General features: G+C 42.0%; 1 protein-coding gene across 1 annotated transcript; it reads left to right on the plus strand.

The window, feature by feature from the left end:
* The first annotated feature begins 10054 nt into the window (after nt 1–10054).
* Nucleotides 10055–19843, plus strand: insig1 (insulin induced gene 1). The gene is made up of 8 exons (XM_050057298.1): nt 10055–10121; nt 10274–10424; nt 10558–10644; nt 10727–11074; nt 12325–12449; nt 12656–12822; nt 13570–13669; nt 17004–19843. Exons 3-8 carry the CDS (start codon nt 10587–10589, stop codon nt 17031–17033), a joined length of 828 nt encoding a protein of 275 aa, XP_049913255.1. The 5' UTR covers nt 10055–10121; nt 10274–10424; nt 10558–10586; the 3' UTR covers nt 17034–19843.
* The last annotated feature ends 1542 nt before the right edge of the window (nt 19844–21385 follow it).

Below are 21385 nucleotides of genomic sequence, written 5' to 3' on the forward strand. Positions count from 1 at the left end.
GGCAGCAAAAGCATGTGGTTAGGTTGAGAGCAAAAAATCTTATTGGCTTAAAATAAGTACATTTTATACTTCAATAATATTGCATCACATGGCATTTGTCACGACATATGCCACGTCATTATTAAAATAACTCAACTGACTTGTGATTTTACACAAGACATGGACAGCAGGCTCCCAGTCGAAAGTCCAGTTTATTTGACCTATCCACCTCCCTCCTCCCCTTTGTGGACTTTCTTGCTCTTTATACTATGATAGTTGTCCGGAGAGTCAACAAATGTCGTCATGCGTAGTATCACATATTGCCACTAAAGTTTGCCAATCAGTGCCGTCAGTGTCTGATGCTGATGAGCCGCTGACCAATCATCAGTATTTGACAGGCTGGGAGTAAGATCAGGTTGAGCAAAGCAAATAAGCCTATTTCCTAAAATGTTGAACTACTCCCATAAACTGAATTATGCTGTTGCACAGGAAGGTCAGTGTCCCTATATTTAATGGCAATAAAAGGTGGAATTTTCTGGAGTTTTGGAGTCAGTGACGGACAGAGTTTTTGTTGAAGACAGTTTTATTAGCCATTAGTCATGTGTCCAAATCCCAGTAAAGTCACCATGGATGGGTGCTGTCAGAGTGAGCTGTCCTATTAGTCACTGTCTGTGAAGCAGCTCCAGGATTTGTCCGAGGATTACATCACCATTAAATTATGTCTCTGTGCTGTTCGGCTTGGAGGAGAAACTTGTTCAAATTTAACAAATTAAACACCCCTGTACAACACTGCAGAAAAATGTGGGCTGAGTTTTAGGAGCATTGTCCAACTTTAAACAAACTCTGTCTAGCGCTCTCACTATCTCTCTCACTCTCACATGCATGGACGTGCCTGCTGGGGGAGCGGCTATGATTGGTCAAGAATGACACCTGAGCAGACAGACGGGGATCATTTAGGATGCTGATTGGCTGTTGGAACTGTGCTGTTCATGGCACTTCTAGTGTGGCTGACTTGAATAGAGCTTTTGTGTAAATATGCCACATATACAAGCAGACGGGAGCAGAATCACGAACACCTGGTAATCTACAGCAGTCCAGTACAATAGCCCTAAAACAATATAGCACCTTTTTAGGGCTTATATTGTTCAGTTTTTGTGATAAAGAAGTGTTGATTCAACATTGTGGGAAGTTTCAGTCTGCGGTGTTGACTCATCTGTTTACCAGGTTGCATAAAAAAACATAAGGTAGCCTGATTAAAAATACAGTCAGCAGCCCAGTGCTTATCACCTTGGTGCAATTTCCTTGGAAGACAGATAACAAACTCAAGTGTTTTCCTTTAAAGTGAAATAGCTATTAAAAGGTCAACGGCAGCAATAAGCTCAGCACCGGGAAGCTCACACATGATAAGAGCAAGTGGCAGTTTATCATTACAGACACGCTGTGAGGGCTGTGTGTCAACTTAAAGGAGAACACCACTCAAATTAAGAATTCCATTATGTAATTTTCATGGCCTAGGAAAGTTTAATTAATATTTGTGAACATTAGCTACTCTCTCTCTCTCTCTCTCTCTCTCTCTCTCTCTCTCTCTTCTCTCTCTCTCTCTCTCTTTCTCTATCTAAGCCAGAAACCAGAGAACTAAGTCTTAAACGTGTGATGTCATAGGCTAAAAAGTCAAGAGCTGCTCCATAGACAATGAATGGAAGCCTGATTTTGTGGACCACCATAATGTTTACTGTTTTTATACCCAAAATTAGCTTTATCCTAATGTAATGTTCTCAGTCCTGAAACAGAAAATGTTCCCATATACTCAAAACATTCCCCTGGGTGCTCTCAGTGTCAGCTATAACAGCTTTCTCAATTCACTGTCTATGGAGCAGCTCCAGGCTTTACATTTGATGACATCACAGTTTGAGTTTTAGCACTATAACTTTTGGATTTGGAAGAGAGCTTATCATGTTTACTAATATTTTTGGACTGCTTAGACCACAAGAATAACATTTATGTAAGATGGAATTTTGAAAATGAACGTACTTTCCCTTTAAAGGGGAAGTTTGGCAATTTGGGAAATACCCTTAATAGCTTTTTTTTTGCAGAGAGTAAGATGAGACTTAGCATATATACTGGAAACAGGGGAAAACAGCGAGCCTGGCTTTGTCCAAAGGTAATAAAATCATTCTACTGAAATGTGCAGATTAAATTTCATTTGTTAATTTGTGAACTTTCGAGGTACTGGTAGGCAGATTTGTTCCCTTAGGACAGAGCCAGGCCAACTGTCCCACATAAACCCTTAGAGATGACACTATAGGGCCACCACAAATGCCCTTCTTTATGCCTCCTTTGCATTTTTACACAGAACCAATGGATCATGGAGCATCATGTCGCTCCAGTGTGTGGTTATACACTGCATCGTGGCTTTGCGGAACCAAAAGAGGCGTGATATGTAACACATCAGCGTCTGCCTCTAGTGCGACATGTAACATACACGTTGGTAGCGCTCTCTAAACAACAACAATGGCATTAACATGTCAATAAAAATCATTTACTGTCCCTGTTATGTGGGGGCTGATCTGGTCTTCTGCTCGGAGGGTAAGGAGCTTCCAGACCTCATTGTTTTCCCAATTTGCGGACGTTTAGGCCACTGTTCTCCTTCTTTGAGTTAGCCGCTAACTGCTACTTTTTAAATCTCTTGCAGTCGGTTGATAATATTTTGTCAAAACATCACACCCGTGCAACCCATGAGCCCATCCCACAGACTGTCCTGTTTATACATACACTGTTGTGGTGCTGTTACTACCTCCCATGGTAGATTTAAGGTGAGACAACTCTGTCCCCCTGATCTGCTATCTTACCTTACATGCAGCACAGGGAGGCAATTTAAATTATATATAAAGATGGACAACGTGTCTGCACTTCCTCCCACTGTACAAAATTGAAGCCAAAATATTCCTGCCATCTTGCGCTGGTGATGTCATTTGGAACCAGAATATGTGAGTAGTGATTGGGGAGTGGAGCCGCAGTCTCAAGTTCCCATTCATACACCCGTCCAACCCAAATGCGAACAACTCCATTGATTGCGAGCACATCATTTGACAAATACAGCTGTCAATCATGACATCACACTAACTATTTAAAATGAAACCCAACAGAAAATGAACACTTGAACACATCAGCGTGATAAGAACAACCTAAAATGAAAGAAACCATCTTTGGCCCATGTCCCATCTGCTAACATGTAGGGGGCAGGGTCTATGACCTGTGCTGCAGCCAGCCACCAGGAGGCGACGGAGATATTTTGGCTTCATTTTAAGGCTAGCTGTCATGCTCTCCATCATACAGTTTATGCTTTACCCCTGTGTCCTATCTTTATGCTGTGCTAAGCGAACCAGTGGCATACTTACCATACATACATAACAATGGCATCAATCTTTTAATGTTGCTCTCGGCAAGAAAGGTGAATAAGCAGCATATTTCCCAACATGTTGAACTATTCTTTTAAACAACCTCGTTGAATGCAAGTCACAGCCTCTGAGATAGAAACATTTTTATTCCCTGAATAGCAGAGTTTGTTTGGCTTGTTGCTCTGACTCGGGATGTGTTTATCACCCTTAAAACCCAACATGTTCTCTCTTTTTTGGCATAATACACTCAGAAAATAGGCATGCTGTGCAGGAGTAAGTGTTGGATCTGGCGATGAAAAAAAAAGGTGAGCTGCTCTGAAACAATTCTGGTGCTGAATTTCTGAAGAACAAAGGGGCTGGGAGATTGCATCCTGGTGCCACGCCCTCGGGCTGTAGAGTCAGGGCCTTTATGGAACCCTTTGTTAAGCTGCTTGATACACTCTGTACCCCAGAATCCCCTTTCATCTTTCATGGCACAGCGAGAGAGATACTGAAAAGGTTGTGTGTATCCAGAGTGCCCAGAATGAATTGAAGCAGTGGTATTGGAAAAAGGAAGAAGGCAGGGTTTGAGAATTTTAAGCAAACTGCGGATTATTTATCTAGTCATGAAACGGGTGGATGCTGCAATTACCGATGGTGCTTTCACATGAAAATACTGTCTTTATTAACGGGTTAGACGATTCAAAAGGCTCTCAAAATGTGCAGTATCTTAGTGCTTAGAAACGCAATGGTTTTTGACACCTGAACTAGATGAAGCTGAAACCGTTCTCGTCTTAATCAACTCTCAGAGAGGACGGATTAGGATGTTTCCCTTCATAATTTCACACGGGATTGAGGAAACAAATTGTCAAGCGTGAGTTTGATAGATCAATTTACCAGCAGGCTTTTCCTTTAGCTATAATTCAATCCCTCCCAGTCTAACAGCATAATCTATGACACGCTTGATCTGCTATTCATTTGAAGTGTCGTAGCATCCTGCTTTATCTATCTGATGTGGCTGAGACCTCCTCGACGCCAGTGCCAGCTCTGCCGGTTGCTAGGAGCTGTTTGCTATATGCCGAGTCATTTTCATGGTTATTATGGCCCCGCATTAGCTAACATAGGACTTGTAATTTCAGCCTGAACATTAATTCAAATGTTTCTGTCAGTGGAAACACTAGAAGCTAAAATAGGGATCTACATTCACGCAGAATCTCCCTATTTTTCACTATTTAACTTGTTTTCCATTTACTTAAATATAATAAGATATTCAGTGTGTCCTCGTGTGTGGAAGTCATCTCAGGTCACACACTTCCAACAGTACACTTTCACTTTCTTAGTAGATTAAGATTACACACACTGACACCCCCACACACACTCACTGCTGTAGGCTTTTATCCTCAGGCACCTGGATTGCAGAGAATTACATAGAGAGAAACTTATTCATTTGGGGAACGTACACACACTCCTTTCCATACACAGCCCTTCAACACACTCATTTTGTCCTGAGGCAGAAAGAATACTATTGCTGGATTACTGTGGTGTAGTGGTGTAGTTTTGGGCCTTGGAGAGCTCTCTGTATCGTAGGTGCACCCTTCTCACTCTGACCTCCTTTCCCCCCCTTTGAGAAACTGTGAAGCTCTGGCGATTTATCTGCGTTAACCACATGGACCACTGAAATTAGGAGAGAGTGAATATGACTGATGTCATTATCTATGGATTGCAGCAAAGTGAATGTCTCCAAATGTTGGTTAAGGACCACAACCCAGTGTTTGTAAAGAGGTCGTGAGTGAGGATGTGTGCCATTATATCAAAGCGTCCTTTAAAAAAAGCTATGAAATGGGTGAGGAAGAAAAAGAAACCTGTTCAGATGGTTAAAAAGCGGAATTTCCTCTTTGACAGTTTTCTCATCCAATAAGACATGCTGTATTTGTTCAAGCCTTCTGCACACACCAACACCACTCTAAGCACTCGGAAATGAGACGGGGGGACAAATGCAAACTTTTCAACCCTCAATATACTTTCATGCTTGACTTGTTTGGTACAAAATAGTGAAACGGCTCCAGTGGAGTGCAGCTGTGACATTTATATTTAACCATTCAGTTATCACTGCCATTTTAGAAATGGCATTTTCTCATTCTATTCAAGTGGAACCAATTTAAACTCAGTCAATTTGAATGCACTGCCCGGAAACTGTAATACCTATAAGGTGACTCATATATCCATGTGTAATACTAACATTCAAAAACTCATTCTGAAACTGCTCTAGTGGGACTAAAACATCTCCTTTATCTTTAAATTGTGTGATGACATGCTTAATAACTTGAAAGTCTCTGGAATAAAGAAGCTTTTTGCCTTCACTGTTTGTAAGTAAGGGTCTACAGCTCAGCCCAGTCACCAGAAGAAAATGTTGGCACTGTAAGTTTCTGCTAATCTACAAATAGATATCTGCATATGCATGTAGACTCTGTAGGCAAGGGTACAAGATTTTGGTATCAGAAATGTGTGGTTTCCATTGGTAGTCTGAGTAGCACTGACCGATCACAGTCTGTGTAGAAAGCAAAAGAGGCAGGAAGCCTTGGCTGAAATTCTTTTTATTATCTTTTTTCTTATTCTATTTTCTTAAAATATCTGTTTAAAGAGATTAACCGAAATGTTGTCTGAGCCTGTTTCAGTTTGCTGATCAAACTGTAAAGCAGTGGTTCCCAACTGGTGGGTCACAGTCCAAAAGTGGGTCATGGGTCCTTTCAAAATGGACCGCAATTGACCCTTCGCTATGCCTCTCCCTTAATCAGTCACTGTCCAATCCTACGTTAGCAACCGTGTGTAGCAACCGAGAGGTCCGTCAAGCTTTCAGCAGAAGCTAATGTGCCGAAGCGGCGTGCATACGGTAACATTACCTTCAAGTCTGACATCTGATACCCAAAAAGTGTTGAAGGTGGTGTTGAATTTTTCCCCTTCCACATGCCCAAGACCCAAGGAAGACATGGCTAAAACAGTGTAGAAGACCACACGAACAGCTGAATCCAGCAAAGATCAATAAAAACACCTACGTTTGTTCCAAGTTAAGATGCTAACTAACATTAGCTAACGCTAGCTTTGTGTGCTAGCTGCTCTCCCTTTGTATGCCCCAAGGAGGGAACATAACTCAACAACTTAAATTTAAACCATATATTGACTTACCCTGCTGTACAAGAACATTCTTTGTCCTTCACCTGAAGTGTCAAGACGTGGGGTGCCTGACGCTTCCATTGCGACTGGTGAGCTTTTCCCTCTGTTTTAATGTTCTCGTGATTTATACTCCGCCAGCAGATGATATTGTGAATGTAGCTCTCACATGCATATTGAAGACCTTTCTGTCGGCTTCTCTCTGATATCTCAGAACAGTTTTTCCAGAAATTTGATGTTATTTACTTTGGAATATCTCTCACTGACATCGCTGAAAACTCCATATTTCTTACGCTAGGAGTGAAAGCTTGACGGACGTGGCAACAGTAACCAAGGGGGGTGGGGCTTAGCGAAGGGTCAATTGGCACAGAATCTTTATTTTGAAGTGCTGTTTCCTGCTGTAGAGTGAGCGATTAATGGACAGCTGCTTGACAGAGACAGCAAAGTAGCTCGATGACATGTTCAAATGCAAGTATGACACTGAATATATTAAACTGTGTGGACCTTGAACTAATGACTAAGGAGAAATCTGGACTCCGTGGCTGGACTAGTTGGGAACCACTGCTGTAAAGAATCAGTGAAGATGAAAGAGGAGGCCTTAGCTTGGATATCTGCTGGCTACACCGGATCTCCTAAAGTATTGGCCATTATCCTCAGAGGCTTATCATCATAAGAAGATATAGGATGGGCTCTGAGATTGTGTTTCAGCAAACCATAAATACCTTACATTTGTACATTTCATACGTATCATATCAACATTTCTGAAGTGCCGTAGTTCAGATTGCACATTTACGAGCTGAGCTTCTCATCAGGAGGAGGAGGAGGGGATGGTGGATGGCATGAGTCCTTGGCGAGATGGTGCCAAGCAGCAGCCCACTGTTCGATGTGCTGAGTTGTGTGTAATGACACGTCTTGACATTTCCAACTGTGTTTGTGGCAACAACAACCGGATAGTTTTGAGGCGATGTCAGAGCATTTCCAGTGGGGGCTGTGGTGATGGCTACCAGGTATTTTAAGCCAAAACATGATCTTGTCCTAATCATAACCAAGTGTTTTCTGTGTTTAAACCTGACCACATGTTAACTAGCCTGGAAATCCAGACCCAAATCTAGAAAGATTTAGGGTCTGGCTATGAGTAATGCAAATGGCCCAACTCGAGGGGCGACACCAAGCATGCATTTGTAAACATCACTGCACGCAATTGGATAACACTACGACCAATCAGAACAATACACGGGGTGATGTATCCAGAGCTTAGCTACCAGCGGAGCTAACTGGCAGATTAGACTCTTGCCGTTTTGGGGGTGTTTTGGGATAGGGGGAGGTTGTTGGTTATTCTGGTACGAACGGGACATGTTCTGGACTGTTTTGTGAATGTTTGTGTGCGCGACCATGACACTTTATTCACGTCGTGTTGATGTCCCCCCTCGGTTAGAAACAAACGGTAGGAAGCTAACCCACTATCTGCTAGCACTTGCTTGTAGTGACAGGCTTGTTGATTATAAAGGGCGTTGCTATGGCTACACCAAACTTTATATCTGCGGAGTCTACTCTGGGTCCACGTCACAATATCCAGATCACATGATGCGATAAATCAGCAATGCGATTCGTCGTTGGACCCACTAACACCCCCCCACACACACACACACACAGAGCAAAAAAAACAAAACAAAAAACAAATTAATCGCATCTTTGAACTGGCTCTTCAAAATGAACGAGAGCCAAAGAACTGGCTCTCACAAGTGAACGAGAAATCCCATCACTACAGCCAGGTTTTGAGCTGAATGCTGACATGCTAATGCTGAGCAGGTTTACTATGTTCACTGTCTCAGTTTGGCACGTTGGCATGCTAGCATTTCCCAATGAGCACTACACAAGGACAGTGTTTAGTACAGTATACTGTACTGTATATTAATGTGTGCACCAAATTTCATGACTACAACTCCAATAGTTGTGAATCACAAATTCAAACCCCATGGTGCAGTTGAAGGAAAGCCGAGGATCCTGAAAGCCATAAGGATACATCATCTAGGAGCTACGAATGTCTGCGCAAAATTTAATGAAGAATCTTTTGAATAGTTGCTGAGATATCTCACTCTGAACCGAATATTGTACCGACAGACTGACATTGGCATCCCTAGAGCCACGCTGCTGGCAAAAACTCTCTGGTGTGCTTGCAATGTTTCCATGTGTGTTTTCATAGTTATAGTTATAAGATGTTATTCCCAGTAATTTGGGGTATCGTTTTGTTAACATGACACATCAAATCAAGCATCATCTGTACACCTGTTTACAACATACCTGCATTACATACAGCATATTTTGTTGATAGTTGCAAGGAAAATAATTACCATTAATTAAATGAAGGTTAATCCTCCTATGACAATTCCAAAAAAGTCAAATATGTTTACATGATGAAACACATTGCTGCTCAGCTACAACTAAAACTGTCTGTTTTTATCTTATTGTTTTGATGTACTTTTTTTGGTAGGTATTATAGGTAGATGTGTGTGTGCTCTATCCCTGAACAGTGGTATTTCACCTATATGTGCATGTATGTCAAGTGTAGCCCAATCTCAATGTGTTGTTGCTCTGTAATTTTAATTGCCTGTTAATGTCTGTCAATGGCAGTAAAGTACAAGAAATAAAAGAAGAGATAAATTCAGCAGTTGGGTTAGCGCTTTGAAGCTAAATACTGGCTAAATACTGACACTTAAAACCACTCCCCACATTGCATCCTCATTTGGTGCAGATCTCATTTCTGGTTCTGCATTTTGGCACCACATAATTGCCCAAAAAAAAACAATGAATATTACACCCTGGGACATCAGTGGCACAGATAATTACACCAAAAAAGGTTTTAATTAAACTTAATTGAAAAGAAATGCTATCTGATTGATATGCTTTCTGTTTTTGTTTACCAAATTTGCTGTAGGTCATGAGGCATCGCTTAATTTTGCAAGCCAATTTGCATGAAAAAAGATGATTCATCCATGGTATTACTTTGTGCAAAGTGCCAGCAGCTGATGTTAAGTAAATATGACTTAGTCTGGGACTTTCTGACAGTTGAAATTGAGATAAGTGTAATCTCTCAAAAAGGAACTATCTCCCTCTGTGCATGTCCTCAGGCTCAGTGAAAAGCAAAACATGCACCTATAGATGTATGTTTTTCACTGCACGTATGCAGCGGGTGGAGGCTTGTTATCGCTCTGCCCTGTATGCTCCTGGCTGGGTCACGCAGGTCGTTGCAAAACATGTTTCCATGTTGTTGTGGTTCCTTGAAAGACTGTGTCATCCGTGCAATGAACCTTTTCCCATTCACATTATCTCTGACTGACGTGCAGCTGGCCTACATGCCCTTCCCTGCATACTCCTCCTTGCAGGCCCCACCTCCTCTAACATGACCCATAATTCAACTTTTTGTCAACAAGGGGAAAAAAAGGTTGTGCTGTTTGTCCCATTTCCCAAGGCTGCCTATATAAGGTACCTGTGCAGGAGATTGGGAGTAGTATGTGGAGGTGCAGCCTGCTGGAATAGTTTGGACAAGATCTGCAAAAGTTGGAGCATTTATTTAAGAGGAATTCTGCTTTCATACTGGTAAACACATTTTTTTTCATCTCATAATGGTGCATCATGGAGCTGATTTCAGTGCTAAACTTATCATCTGCTGCAGCTATTCAAATGCTCTTCACAGTTTCATATGTTTGGCTGGCATTTAAAGCAGTTCTCTGTTTCCACTTTCACTTCAGCTCCCCAGCAGCCTCCTGGTTTGTGCGTCTGTCCCGGACGAGGGGGCGGTGGGGTGGCGCCACGTCATATCAGCCGCCGCGCTCTGATTGGCTGCCGATTCTCACCCGACACAGCTGTGATTGTTTTCTGCAGAGGAAGCTCTCGTCGCTGGTATGAGCTCTGTGCTGTGGAATGGAGCAGCACTGTGTTTCCCTCTCTTACTCTGTGTGTGTGTGTGTATGTGGGTCTGCTAACGATGATGTGAACAAACAACGTGATTGCAGTCCTTGTTGTTAACGAGCAGGAGGGGATCGAGCATCAGCTGAGGCGCGAATGATCAGGAGCGGAGCTTTCTCTTTGGACCAGACACTGAAGACGTCTGGAGATCAAGGTAAGGATCACAACCTGATCTCACCATAACTTATCTTTAATCATGCAGCCATGTATCTAAACTGTATCCATTTCTCCTCCAGCCTCAAAGTGCCAAATGCCCAGACTGGAGGACCACTGCTGGAGCTGCTCCTGTGCACCAAGGGTCGAAACTAAACACTCATCCGGGGCCAACTGGTTAGCATCCAAAGCCGAAGAGATGATGTCCATCATCACCTCGGTGCTCAGCAATGCCTACGGCTCTCTGCACGACGTCCGGACGGCCAACCTGATCCGGAGGGGTCTGGTCCTCTTCACCGTGGGTGCGTTTCTCGCCCTGGTGCTCAACTTGCTGCAGATACAAAGAAATGTCACCCTGTTTCCTGAGGAGGTGATGACAACTTTGTTCTCCTCTGCCTGGTGGATCCCTCCTTGCTGCGGTACAGGAGCCGGTGAGTACAAAGTGGTTGGAGGAATAAAAGGTCAATTGGTGGGTTATAAATAGTTGTGGAGATTGGTTTGACCCTGGTTATCAGTAGTTTGGCTGCTAAGTTTGGGACAAAGGAATGTAGTGAGGGGAGGGGTTACAGTGCGGCTACGTTTTTGTCCATTTAAAGTTAAAATTAACGATAATAATGTACGTAAAGAATCATGTATGGGTGGTGAAACTGTAATAGTCATGTATGTGATGTTAATATACATGCCACATCACACTACGCTCAAAACTACTGCGATTTTTAAACCATTTAAGCCAGAAAACAATCATTTTCTATGACTGCTACTGTATGATCATGTGTTAATGAGTCACCGTCTGAATTTGTCGTTGCTGGCTATTATACAAGCCTTCTTATCTAATGCCGGACAAGTCTTGGTGGTTTTGTGTGGCAGTCACTTGAAAAAAATAAAAAACACTGACTCGGCACAGATGGTGGCGCTTCTCGAGCTCTGATTGGCCGCAACAGCCGGATGCGAGGCGAGCGGCGCGCTCATTGGCTAGTGTCATAACGGGTGAGCTGAGGGGGCGGTGCCTTTAAGACCTGGAACCAGGAAGTGGGTGGGGGGAGCACATCATTTCTCGTCGGCTCCTCCTCTCATGTGCTGCAGGGCAGAACACAAACGAAAGTGAGGTGTAGCTTCATGATTTTACAGCCTGTTGACATTAGTCTGTGCCAAATTAATGCCTTTAAGTGTCGTGTAGGAACCTGTTTAAGGTCTTTTTGTGTAAACTAAATGCTTCCTGTTTTTAGTTTACAGTGAAATACATGAACAATTATATTTCCTTCCCATTAATTCAGTCATTTAAACAGAAAAAATGCAAAACAGCACCTGGTTCTAGTTTCTAAATTGTCAAGACTTCCTTGTGTGTTACTTATGGGATGGTAAACTGAATATTTTTGGGTCATTACCTTGTGCTTTTTATTGAAATGACAATATGAAATAGGGTGAACAACATCACATAAAACCAAGAACTATCAAAGAAGAATCAAACAAACAAGACAAAGAAAAAACTTCTAAATTAAAAAACAAAAATGTATTAGTTTTAAGTGTATGCAGGTGCCTAAATGAGGCTAATTATGGAAGCGCATGTTCAGCAAATAAAAATAATCCCACACAGCAGCTCCGTGACAGGATTTGCCCGCTGGCGTTTCACACAGTTTTTGCTTATCTCGTGTAATTCGGGTCTGTTTGTTCCTTTCCACAGCTGTTGTCGGCCTGCTGTATCCCTGCCTCGACAGCCATTTGGGAGAGCCACACAAGTTCAAGAGGGAGTGGGCCAGCGTCATGAGGTGCATCGCCGTGTTCGTGGGCATCAACCACGCCAGTGTTGTATCCTTTAATGACTCACCTTGTAGAAGTGTGGGGACAGTGTGCTGTTCTGTCTCTAGTTCAAGCAGTATCTAAAGCACCAGGATGTCCTGCTTTACCATTAAGAGTGACGACACTTCTGCAGGTCGTGCAAATATTTGAGTATGAATTAATCCCATGGCAGCCTCATGCTGTTTGATTTTGTCCTTAACTCACCAATAACACAGAAACTAGACTTCGACAATAATGTGCAGCTCTCCCTAACACTGGCAGCCTTGTCCTTGGGCCTGTGGTGGACGTTCGACCGGTCCAGGAGCGGCTTTGGTTTGGGACTCACCACTGCTGTCCTCGCTACTGTGTTCACACAGCTGCTGGTCTACAACGGAGTCTACCAGTAAGTCCTTTTTCTGTAATAACACTTGGCTCAAGTACAAGTAGAACAGAAGTTGTCCAGGTTTTTGCATTTGTGGAAACAAGACTGGCACTGTCTACAATGATTAATCACCAGTGCTGAGTCATCACTAATTTCTGGTTTCATGTTACACCCACAACAACAGCTGTGTTGGTGTAAGTGTTAATTATATAACCGTGACAGTAAACCCCACCCTGGTGTGAGTGAAGTAGACAAAGTAGTTGAAGGCACTTCCACCTGTTAGATTCCATCAAAAAAGACATGACAGATAACAATTGAAGTGTCGAGGTTATATTTTGAGAGGTCCCCTTGTCTCTGGGAGCCCAATTAAAGAGGCCCTCCTACTGGCTTCAGTGGCACATCATCAAAAATACACAGCTGTTAAAAGGGACTGTTGTTCAGGAGGAGAGGTTCAAAAGGCAGCTGCAGCTCATGCTGAGAAAAGAGGGAGCAGAGATGAGAGTGTTTTCTAGCATGGCAGGTTTTGTTTGCACAGATCTGTCTTGAGCGTTGTCTTTTAAGATGTCTTTTTTGTTAGCAGGAGTCAAAGTGTTTGTTATTGTGCTTTGACTGTCAGGCGACATCTTATTTAGCGCTGGAGGGAATTGTGGTTTATTTTGACACCCTCCGAACAGGTTAGAGGTCAGGAGCTGCTACAGAACAGCATCAGTAAACCTGCTCTACATTATAAAGAATGATTTAATCATTTTGGCTTTTCTTCTTTTTCAGGTATACATCTCCAGACTTCTTGTATGTACGCTCCTGGCTTCCATGCATATTCTTCTCAGGCGGTGTTACCGTGGGAAACATTGGACGCCAACTTGCCATGGTAAAGTCTGCAACTATTTATGATATGTCATTTTTTAACTAAAGGGTCAAAGATTTGAATTTGAGTTACAATCAAGCCACTAACAAGTGTATTTTTCAACTATAAAATGTCCCACTTTACACATCTTGGTCACAATTCTTTAATAACCAGAGTTAGGGGTTCCTTGTGAAAAAATGTTTACGCAGAAAATTACATCTGTATATAGCGTCTGACTTTTTAATCTCTCAATTATAGTCACCCTCTTTGCTATGTGTCACCCTTCTCAAGAACAACATGACCAGACGCCATTTTCTTTAGGTACAAACATGGGAACAAAGTTGATATATTAATCCGAACAACTCGTGCAATACAATCCAAGTGTTCTAGGGACAACATGGAGCTTTAGGTCTCAAGGTTTAGCATTCATCATACTGTCTGCCAGAGGCGTGGACGTCATCACAAATTTGATGACTATTGATGAAATTAAAGAAGACTCACAACTCGACTTGGACTTTAACACCAATGACTTGTGACTTCACTTGGACTTGGTCCTTTTGACTTTAAAATACTTGATACCGTCCCCCGAGCCCAAAAACTAAAAAGTACGTTATTTTAAAAGTGTGCCACGAATCAATTCCTTTCCCTTAAAGGAGACTTAATTACTTGTTGACTGGTCCCACCTCTGCTGTCTTCTAGGTTGTTTTTTTTTACTCTTAAAAATTTCGTCATACAGTTACCTTGGAATTTTTGAGAAAGACGATTGCATTCATTATATATTTGTTATTTCACTACATTTATTAGCTTGAAGTTCTGTATGTGTAACATCTAAAAGTTAAACAGGAAGTCACATTTTGGCATTTTTACTTTCCTTTAAACTGCGGCTAAACCATTTCACTAGAATGTTTACAGTCATCCTGATCCAGAGGCTTTTGCTGAGATTATAATTCACGAATAAACATCTGTGATTCTGTGTGATGTTTTTAAAATGATCAGCCTGTCATATTTACACAAACTATCCCTAAAATCTGTATCAGTTGAACTCCTCTGCACTCTGTCTAAATTGTGGAACAGACTTCAAAAGACTCCTCTGCACCGCACATGCTTTATTTCCAATTATTAAACTGAACCACAACAGCCGATAATATTGTCAGAATGGTTTAAAGTTGTGCAAAGTGCACTGGATGCCCCCCTTCTTTCATAATTATCCCATCAAGTCAGCTTTGATGTCTCCATTAAGCCTGTGCCCAGAAGCCTCACCTCATTCTGTCTGTAAAGTAAGAGTCCCGTCACTCCCTCAGTTTGACTCAAGTGAAAGCGTGAAAGCAGATTAAGAGCTGTTGTTTTTCACAGTCGTGGCAGGACACAGAGCCAGTCAGGACTCGGCTGACCAGAGGGTCATTTGCTACTTGTTGTTTTTGTTTGTGATGGGGCCTGAGGAATGTTGGCACAAGTCGGCACTCGTGGTTTTGTTTTTCTCTCTCTCGCTCCAGTGGTTCATTTATGAGAGGGATCAGGAGGACCATGAGACTTTGTTTCCTAAAAGTGTTTATTGGGGGCTTGTTTTCCCTCTTTTATTTTGGGGTAAAGCCAGTTACAGTGAAACAATCTGTTTTGGAGCATTAACCATGCAGAATAAAGAACAAGCTTCGCTGTTGTACTGCTTAGAGTGGCTTTAAAGCTGAATGGCTGATCATTTTAGCATCTTATTTGAAAGGTTACAGTCAGATGTGTAGTTTTGAAATCGTGGGCAAACACACCGACAGTCAAAGTGTCTTGTGATGGGTAAAATGAGCAATAAGAAAACAGCGCTATGCATGCAAGCAGTTCTTTGTTCCCTTATTGTACAAAATGTCCAGTATCCATTTGGGAAAAAATTCCAAAAAATGGGAAGTGAAAGAAACATTTCCTTTTTTTAAACTTAATCATGACACTTAAACCTGTAGCTGGTCACTTTTAAAAATATACAATTTGTCACATTTGATGAAACCGAAAAATCATGTTCCTCCTTGTAATGCTTCTAATGCTATTTGCAAGCATCCACCCCGCATGAATTAAAACAACCAGTCAGAGCCGTGGAGTCTCTAATGCGGCTGTCAATCATGTCAACCACACTGTAAATTGCGGTCAAACGAGGTAGTGCTGATCAAATATAACTCAAGATTCTGTCACTGCATTGCCTATTTCTCACCTCAAATGTTTTCAGAAACGTATTTTAGTGTACTGTTTAGCTGTAAATTAAGAAAGTCTGTGACCCGGCCAATATGTTGGAATTAGTCTGGCATAAACCAAGCACCGTCGCTGGCCGGGTCCCAAACTTTTTTAAATTTACAGCTAAACCGTATACTAAAACAGTGGTTCCCAACTAGTGGGTCGCGGTCCAAACTGAATGCACCGCTAGTAACTTGCAAACTTGTCAAGTTTGTAAAAACAAAAACAAAAAAACCAACACTTTATTTTGAAGAACAGTGAATTGCTGGCACAGAGCTTTCATTTTGAAATGCCATTTCCTGCTGTGGAGTGAGTGGCTATCGGACAGACACTGTACAGAGACAGTAAACTAGCTTGAGGACATGGCTAAATGCAAATATGACGCTGAATGTATTAAACTGTGGGACCTTGAACTACTGACTACGGAGAAATCTGGATCTTGTGGTTGGACCAGTTGGGAACCACTGTACTAAAATATGTGTCTGAAAACATCTGTGGTGTCCTCGGCTCTGATTGGTTGTTTCATTCAGACGCTGTAGATTCTTGCAAATACCATTAGGAGGACAAGGAGGAGGCGGAGAAATAGGATTTTTTTTTTTTTTTTTTTACAGATTTCTCTGTCTTGTGTACTACTATCAGCATATAGTTAAAGTTTTAGCAAATACGACAGGTCTTTTTTTTTTAATAAAATCTACCAACTATACCTTTAAAGTTGCCCTGTTTCGTTCATAAAGCAGAAACTGGTTCACCTTTACTTAAAAGCGACTGATTGCTTGAATAAAACTGGAAACTGTCCACAGGGTTCAGTTCAACTGTCAGTTTTGAGTTCACTGGAAACTGAAACTGATGCATTCATGTGTGATTCATACCTTTAAAAATGAGTCACCTGAGGCTGATAAGTTTCCCAGAGTCAGTTTCCCTTTCATCAGAACACGACAATAGATTGATGGCATTTCTTTATCGTGCTTTGTTCACTGTAACGATCATAAATCTACCTGACTGCTTTCATAATAAAGGTGTTAGCACAATAAAGACACTCACATTGAACTGCTTTGTATCAGCTGTAAGCAACTTGTAACTCCGGATATTCTGTTACTCATTGATTAATATGTTATTAACAGCGGCCTTGTTCTTTGTGTCCCCTCAGGGTGGCGTCGAGAAACCCCACATGGACTGAACAGAACAGAAAACCAGGCGAAGGACAGCCAATGTAAAGACGGACAAGTACAAAGAGCGAGGAGAATAACAGGAGAAAAAGGACTCTGTTTTGACTTTATCCTAAGTGCGGGTCAGAAAATCCCCTCATCTAACGTGCCATGTCCTCTGCACCTCCTCGTGGCCAAACAACCTCTCCCTCCCACCTCTGCTCTACTCCATTAGCATTAAGACTTCCTTCTCACTAGACGGGATTGACAGTGTTTGCCTTCTCTTTTTTTCTTTGTTGTTGTTGTTTTTTTTTTTGAAGTGAACTGATTTTATTTTCATGCTGGAAGTTCCTGTCTTTCCTGCAGTTTATGGAGTGGAAGCGTGCGTGTGTGCTTTAGTGTGGATGCGTCCTGGTCTTAACGGGAAAGACTGTTTTTGTGTTGTTTTTAGCCTGAATATATTATGATCATAAAAAGGGAAATGTTGTATGAGTGGGCAAAAAAAATGTCTTCACTCTCACGTACAGTAGAAATGTATTCAGCAGCTTCAGTTGCATCACTGAGGCGCAGGGGAGATGTATGTTCCCAGTCAAACCAAATTAAGTATTTATTTTGTAAGTTTTGAATGACCCCAAACCAAATGTAGCCTGAGTTTGCAAATGAATGACGCCTCCCGATTTGGAAGGAATAGTTAGGGAGTTTCTTTTTCTCTAGAGTTTGAGATGGGAAGATTGATGCCACTCTCACATCTGTATGGTAAATTTTTTGCTAAAGCCAGCAGAAGGGGAAAAGTGTTGGTCTATATTTGCTGTAAAGACATGAGTGGTAGCCATCCTCTCATCTTAAGCTGAACTTTTGTTTTAAAGGTCCAGTGTGTCGAATTTAGGGCGCTATATTGGCAGAATTGGAATGTACTGTATGTGTTCTTTGGTGGCCTAGAATGAGCCGTTTATATCTACAGTACATAGGGAGTGGGTTCATGGTGGCGGGGTCCGCCATGTTTCCACAGTAGCCCAGAACGGACAAACGCTGGCTCAAGATGGGGCCTTTCGCATTTTAGTATTGGCCACCATAGTTAGCAGCCCTTCGCGACGGGCGGTGTCAGAAAACACTGATTATTTAAATACGTGAAACAGCTTTATTCAGTGTTTTTACTGCTTTTAATCACCTCTAGGGTCGCATTTATAAAAGAGCGCGTAGGATCCATACTAGAAACGTACATACAGACAAAAGCCAAAAGATATTCGACAGTTTCACCATCTGCGTCGCCAATTTCCCGTCTCCAAAATGTTCGTAAGCATGGGTCAAAGTTTCTCCCATCAAGTCTTCTTTTATAGATCACAACTTTTGCGTGGTTGTGGTCACATACGCTATTTTCAGGCCTCGTTTTGTGCGTACGCATTGTTCATAAATGAGACCCCGTGCATGTGTTTTGTAGAGGAGGAGACCTCTGCAGATAATTCGACTCCCGATTACAAAAAAACAAAAAAAAAAACTCCTGAACAATTATCACTGAAGGAATCATATTGGAAGAAGTTTCAGCTTGTTTGCTATCTGCGACCCTTACTGCTAGATGCCACTAAATCCTACACACTGTACCTTTAAAATGACACATTAGAGGATGGCAGATAGAATGAAGAGAGATAAGAAGTATGTACAGGAGTGCCAATTAGTTTGTACTGGCTGATGGTCACTTGTATATATGACGACATTAGGTGTACCACAAGTGAAAATGCTAAGTATTTAGGTTCCTCATTTATCTGTCTGCCAGTTCACATTTTATGTTTTTGGAAAACTACCCTGAGACCTTCAATACGTTGTTTTGTCTGTGTCTAACAAGTGCAAGACAAACATACAGAGGATTGTTTAGTAAGAAAGTAGGCAAAAGGAAGACGTCAAAGTCTGAATTGAAAAAAAAAAAATGCCAGTACTGTATGTGCACATTTTGTGTATTTTTTATTAGCTGAGCAAAAGACAGCCACCACAGTGGGCCGTGTTTTTTAAGAATGTACCACCAGTACTGATCTAGTCCTCCAGTGATTCTGTCGAATTTGTGACCAGGTGTTAAATGTCTTTGTGATCGTACACATTTCCAACTCCAAATTCAAGCTAGTGTTAAAATTTTGGGAACATACAGCAGTTAAAGGAGAGGGCGGGACATTATTACTTAAGATTTGCAATCTGTGATTGCCTGTGTATTATAGAATGTAGTGCTTTTGTCACTATAACAGTTTAGTTTTATCATTTGTACAAACATAATGACATTATTGCTTGTGTATAATGGCTTTCCTATGTGATCAGACAGGTATTATTGCTAGACCTACAGTATGTTAGTTAGCGTTTGGGGGTCTAGAGGATTAAGTGCAATCAGAATATACATGAGCCGATTACTCCTCCTTATTTATTTCTTATTATTTCTGACAGTGGCTAAACAAAAAAGATAACTTGTTGTATATGCAGTGCGGATACTTCAAAAAAAAAAGCAATAACATCTTTCTTTTCTGTGAGCAGGATTGGTGTCAGAGATTACATGCCTTCAGAGTCAAAACCAATGACGACATAAAAAAAAATATTGTGTCAAACTGTGTGTGTAGGAAAAAAAAATTTAGTTGCATCGTCGAAGGAATTTTATTTTTTTAAATGTGTTTTTGTGGCAGATCACTTCAGGTTGAATCTGCTGACATTCAGGTGTGTTAAACTGAAGAGGAAGCTTTATTTTTTTGGAGGTGGTGAAGCACCTTTTTGTTTCGATGTTTTAGAGTTTTTGTGTGTCTGATATTTTAGCCGTGTATCATTTTTGCTACCATGGATTTAAGTGAAAAATAAAAACACCTGATAAGGATATTTGTGTGGTCACTGCTCACAAATCTGGGTGAAGGGAGGTAAAACTAGTTTACTGACATGTTGAAATAACCGACTAAAAGCTTCCCTTCCGGTGATATATACCTGATACCAACATCCATAATGCAGCAGAGCTTCATCTACTCACTCTGCTTTGATTACCAGACACTAGCCTAATTACACGTCTCAGCAGCTTCAGTAAAACAATGGCTCTCTGATTATTTTTTGAGAGGGGGGGGGGGGGGGTGTCAAACGCAGCCGCAGCTCAATTGCACCGGAGCTTTCTGGGGTGCTGCTGATGGCATTTGTTGTGTCTGCTGTCACGGCCAAGTTGAATAGATGAGGACACTCTTTTGTCCACGGTCTCTGTCAGTCTCCGGAGCCATTATAATGTCTTCCACTGCATCTTCCCCTCTCCCTCCTCCTCCCCAAAAAAACCCCTGAAACCACCCCCCACCCCTGTGTGTCACTGGGATCATGAGGAACTGGGCTCCCCTCCTTCCTCTGTCTACCCCCTCTCTGAACACGCCTTTCTGGAGGGCAGACTTCTATTTATACCTAGCGGGGGACTGACAGTTAACCTTTTGCTCTGGGGGAAATTTCTGGGAGTGGGGCCAATATCTGTGAGCTGCTCTGAATGAACCCCTCGTTCTGGGAGGCTCTCTATACATCTATGTATCTGCTCTCTATCGCTCTCTCTATCTATTTATTTATCTATCTATCTCCCTCTCTGTCTGACAGGCCAACGATCCAACGCCACACGCCACTTCTTCTCTCTCCTTCCTCTTTCAGTCTCCTCCTCTTCTCAGGCCGAATAATTGGCCGGGCTTCAACCTCCTTTCATTTCCAGCCACAGCAAACTGAAAGACTCCATTAGAGTGCCTCCTTATTGCCAAAAGAACCCCCCCCCTCCTTCCTCCTTCTCTTCCTCTAACTCTCTCTGTCCTTCCTTCAAGGCGAGGAGACAGGCCCGGGCCCATCTGATCTATTGATTTGAGCCATCTATAGATTCTCCTGGTAGACTGTTCAATTTCATCTCCTCGCAGCACCTTTGTGTTTGGATTATGTCTTCGAAATTGTGGCTATTGAGCCTCTAATTTGGTGCATCAAGTCGACTGCCAGTAAACATGAAGACAGCCATGTTAACATTTAACAAGTCTCCAAATATACCAGGCTATACACTATCTGCCCTCTGTAAAAGTCACTGCAAGATAACAAGCAGAGGCCCACCAGTGGGTCAGTCAGTGTACACTCACGCTGTGCAGACAAACATTGTTCAAATCCACAGGAGTTTATTTCATATTCCAGAAGAGACCCCAAATTTGTCAGATACAAATGTGTATAACATTTAGAGTGACACAGCCATAAAAACATGAAGTTCTGGGTTTGAGAGTCGCACAGCTTTGATGCAGGGATGGGACAGGCTGATACAGAATACTGTGTATGTGCTACTTAGGGGAAATCATGTCTTTCATGAAATAAGTGGAAAATTGTGTCTTTTTGGGGGATTAGTTCAGCACTTCCCCCAGTGGATTCAGTTTGG

Source organism: Epinephelus moara, chromosome 11 (assembly GCF_006386435.1).
Source record: "Epinephelus moara isolate mb chromosome 11, YSFRI_EMoa_1.0, whole genome shotgun sequence".
NCBI lineage: Eukaryota > Metazoa > Chordata > Actinopteri > Perciformes > Serranidae > Epinephelus > Epinephelus moara.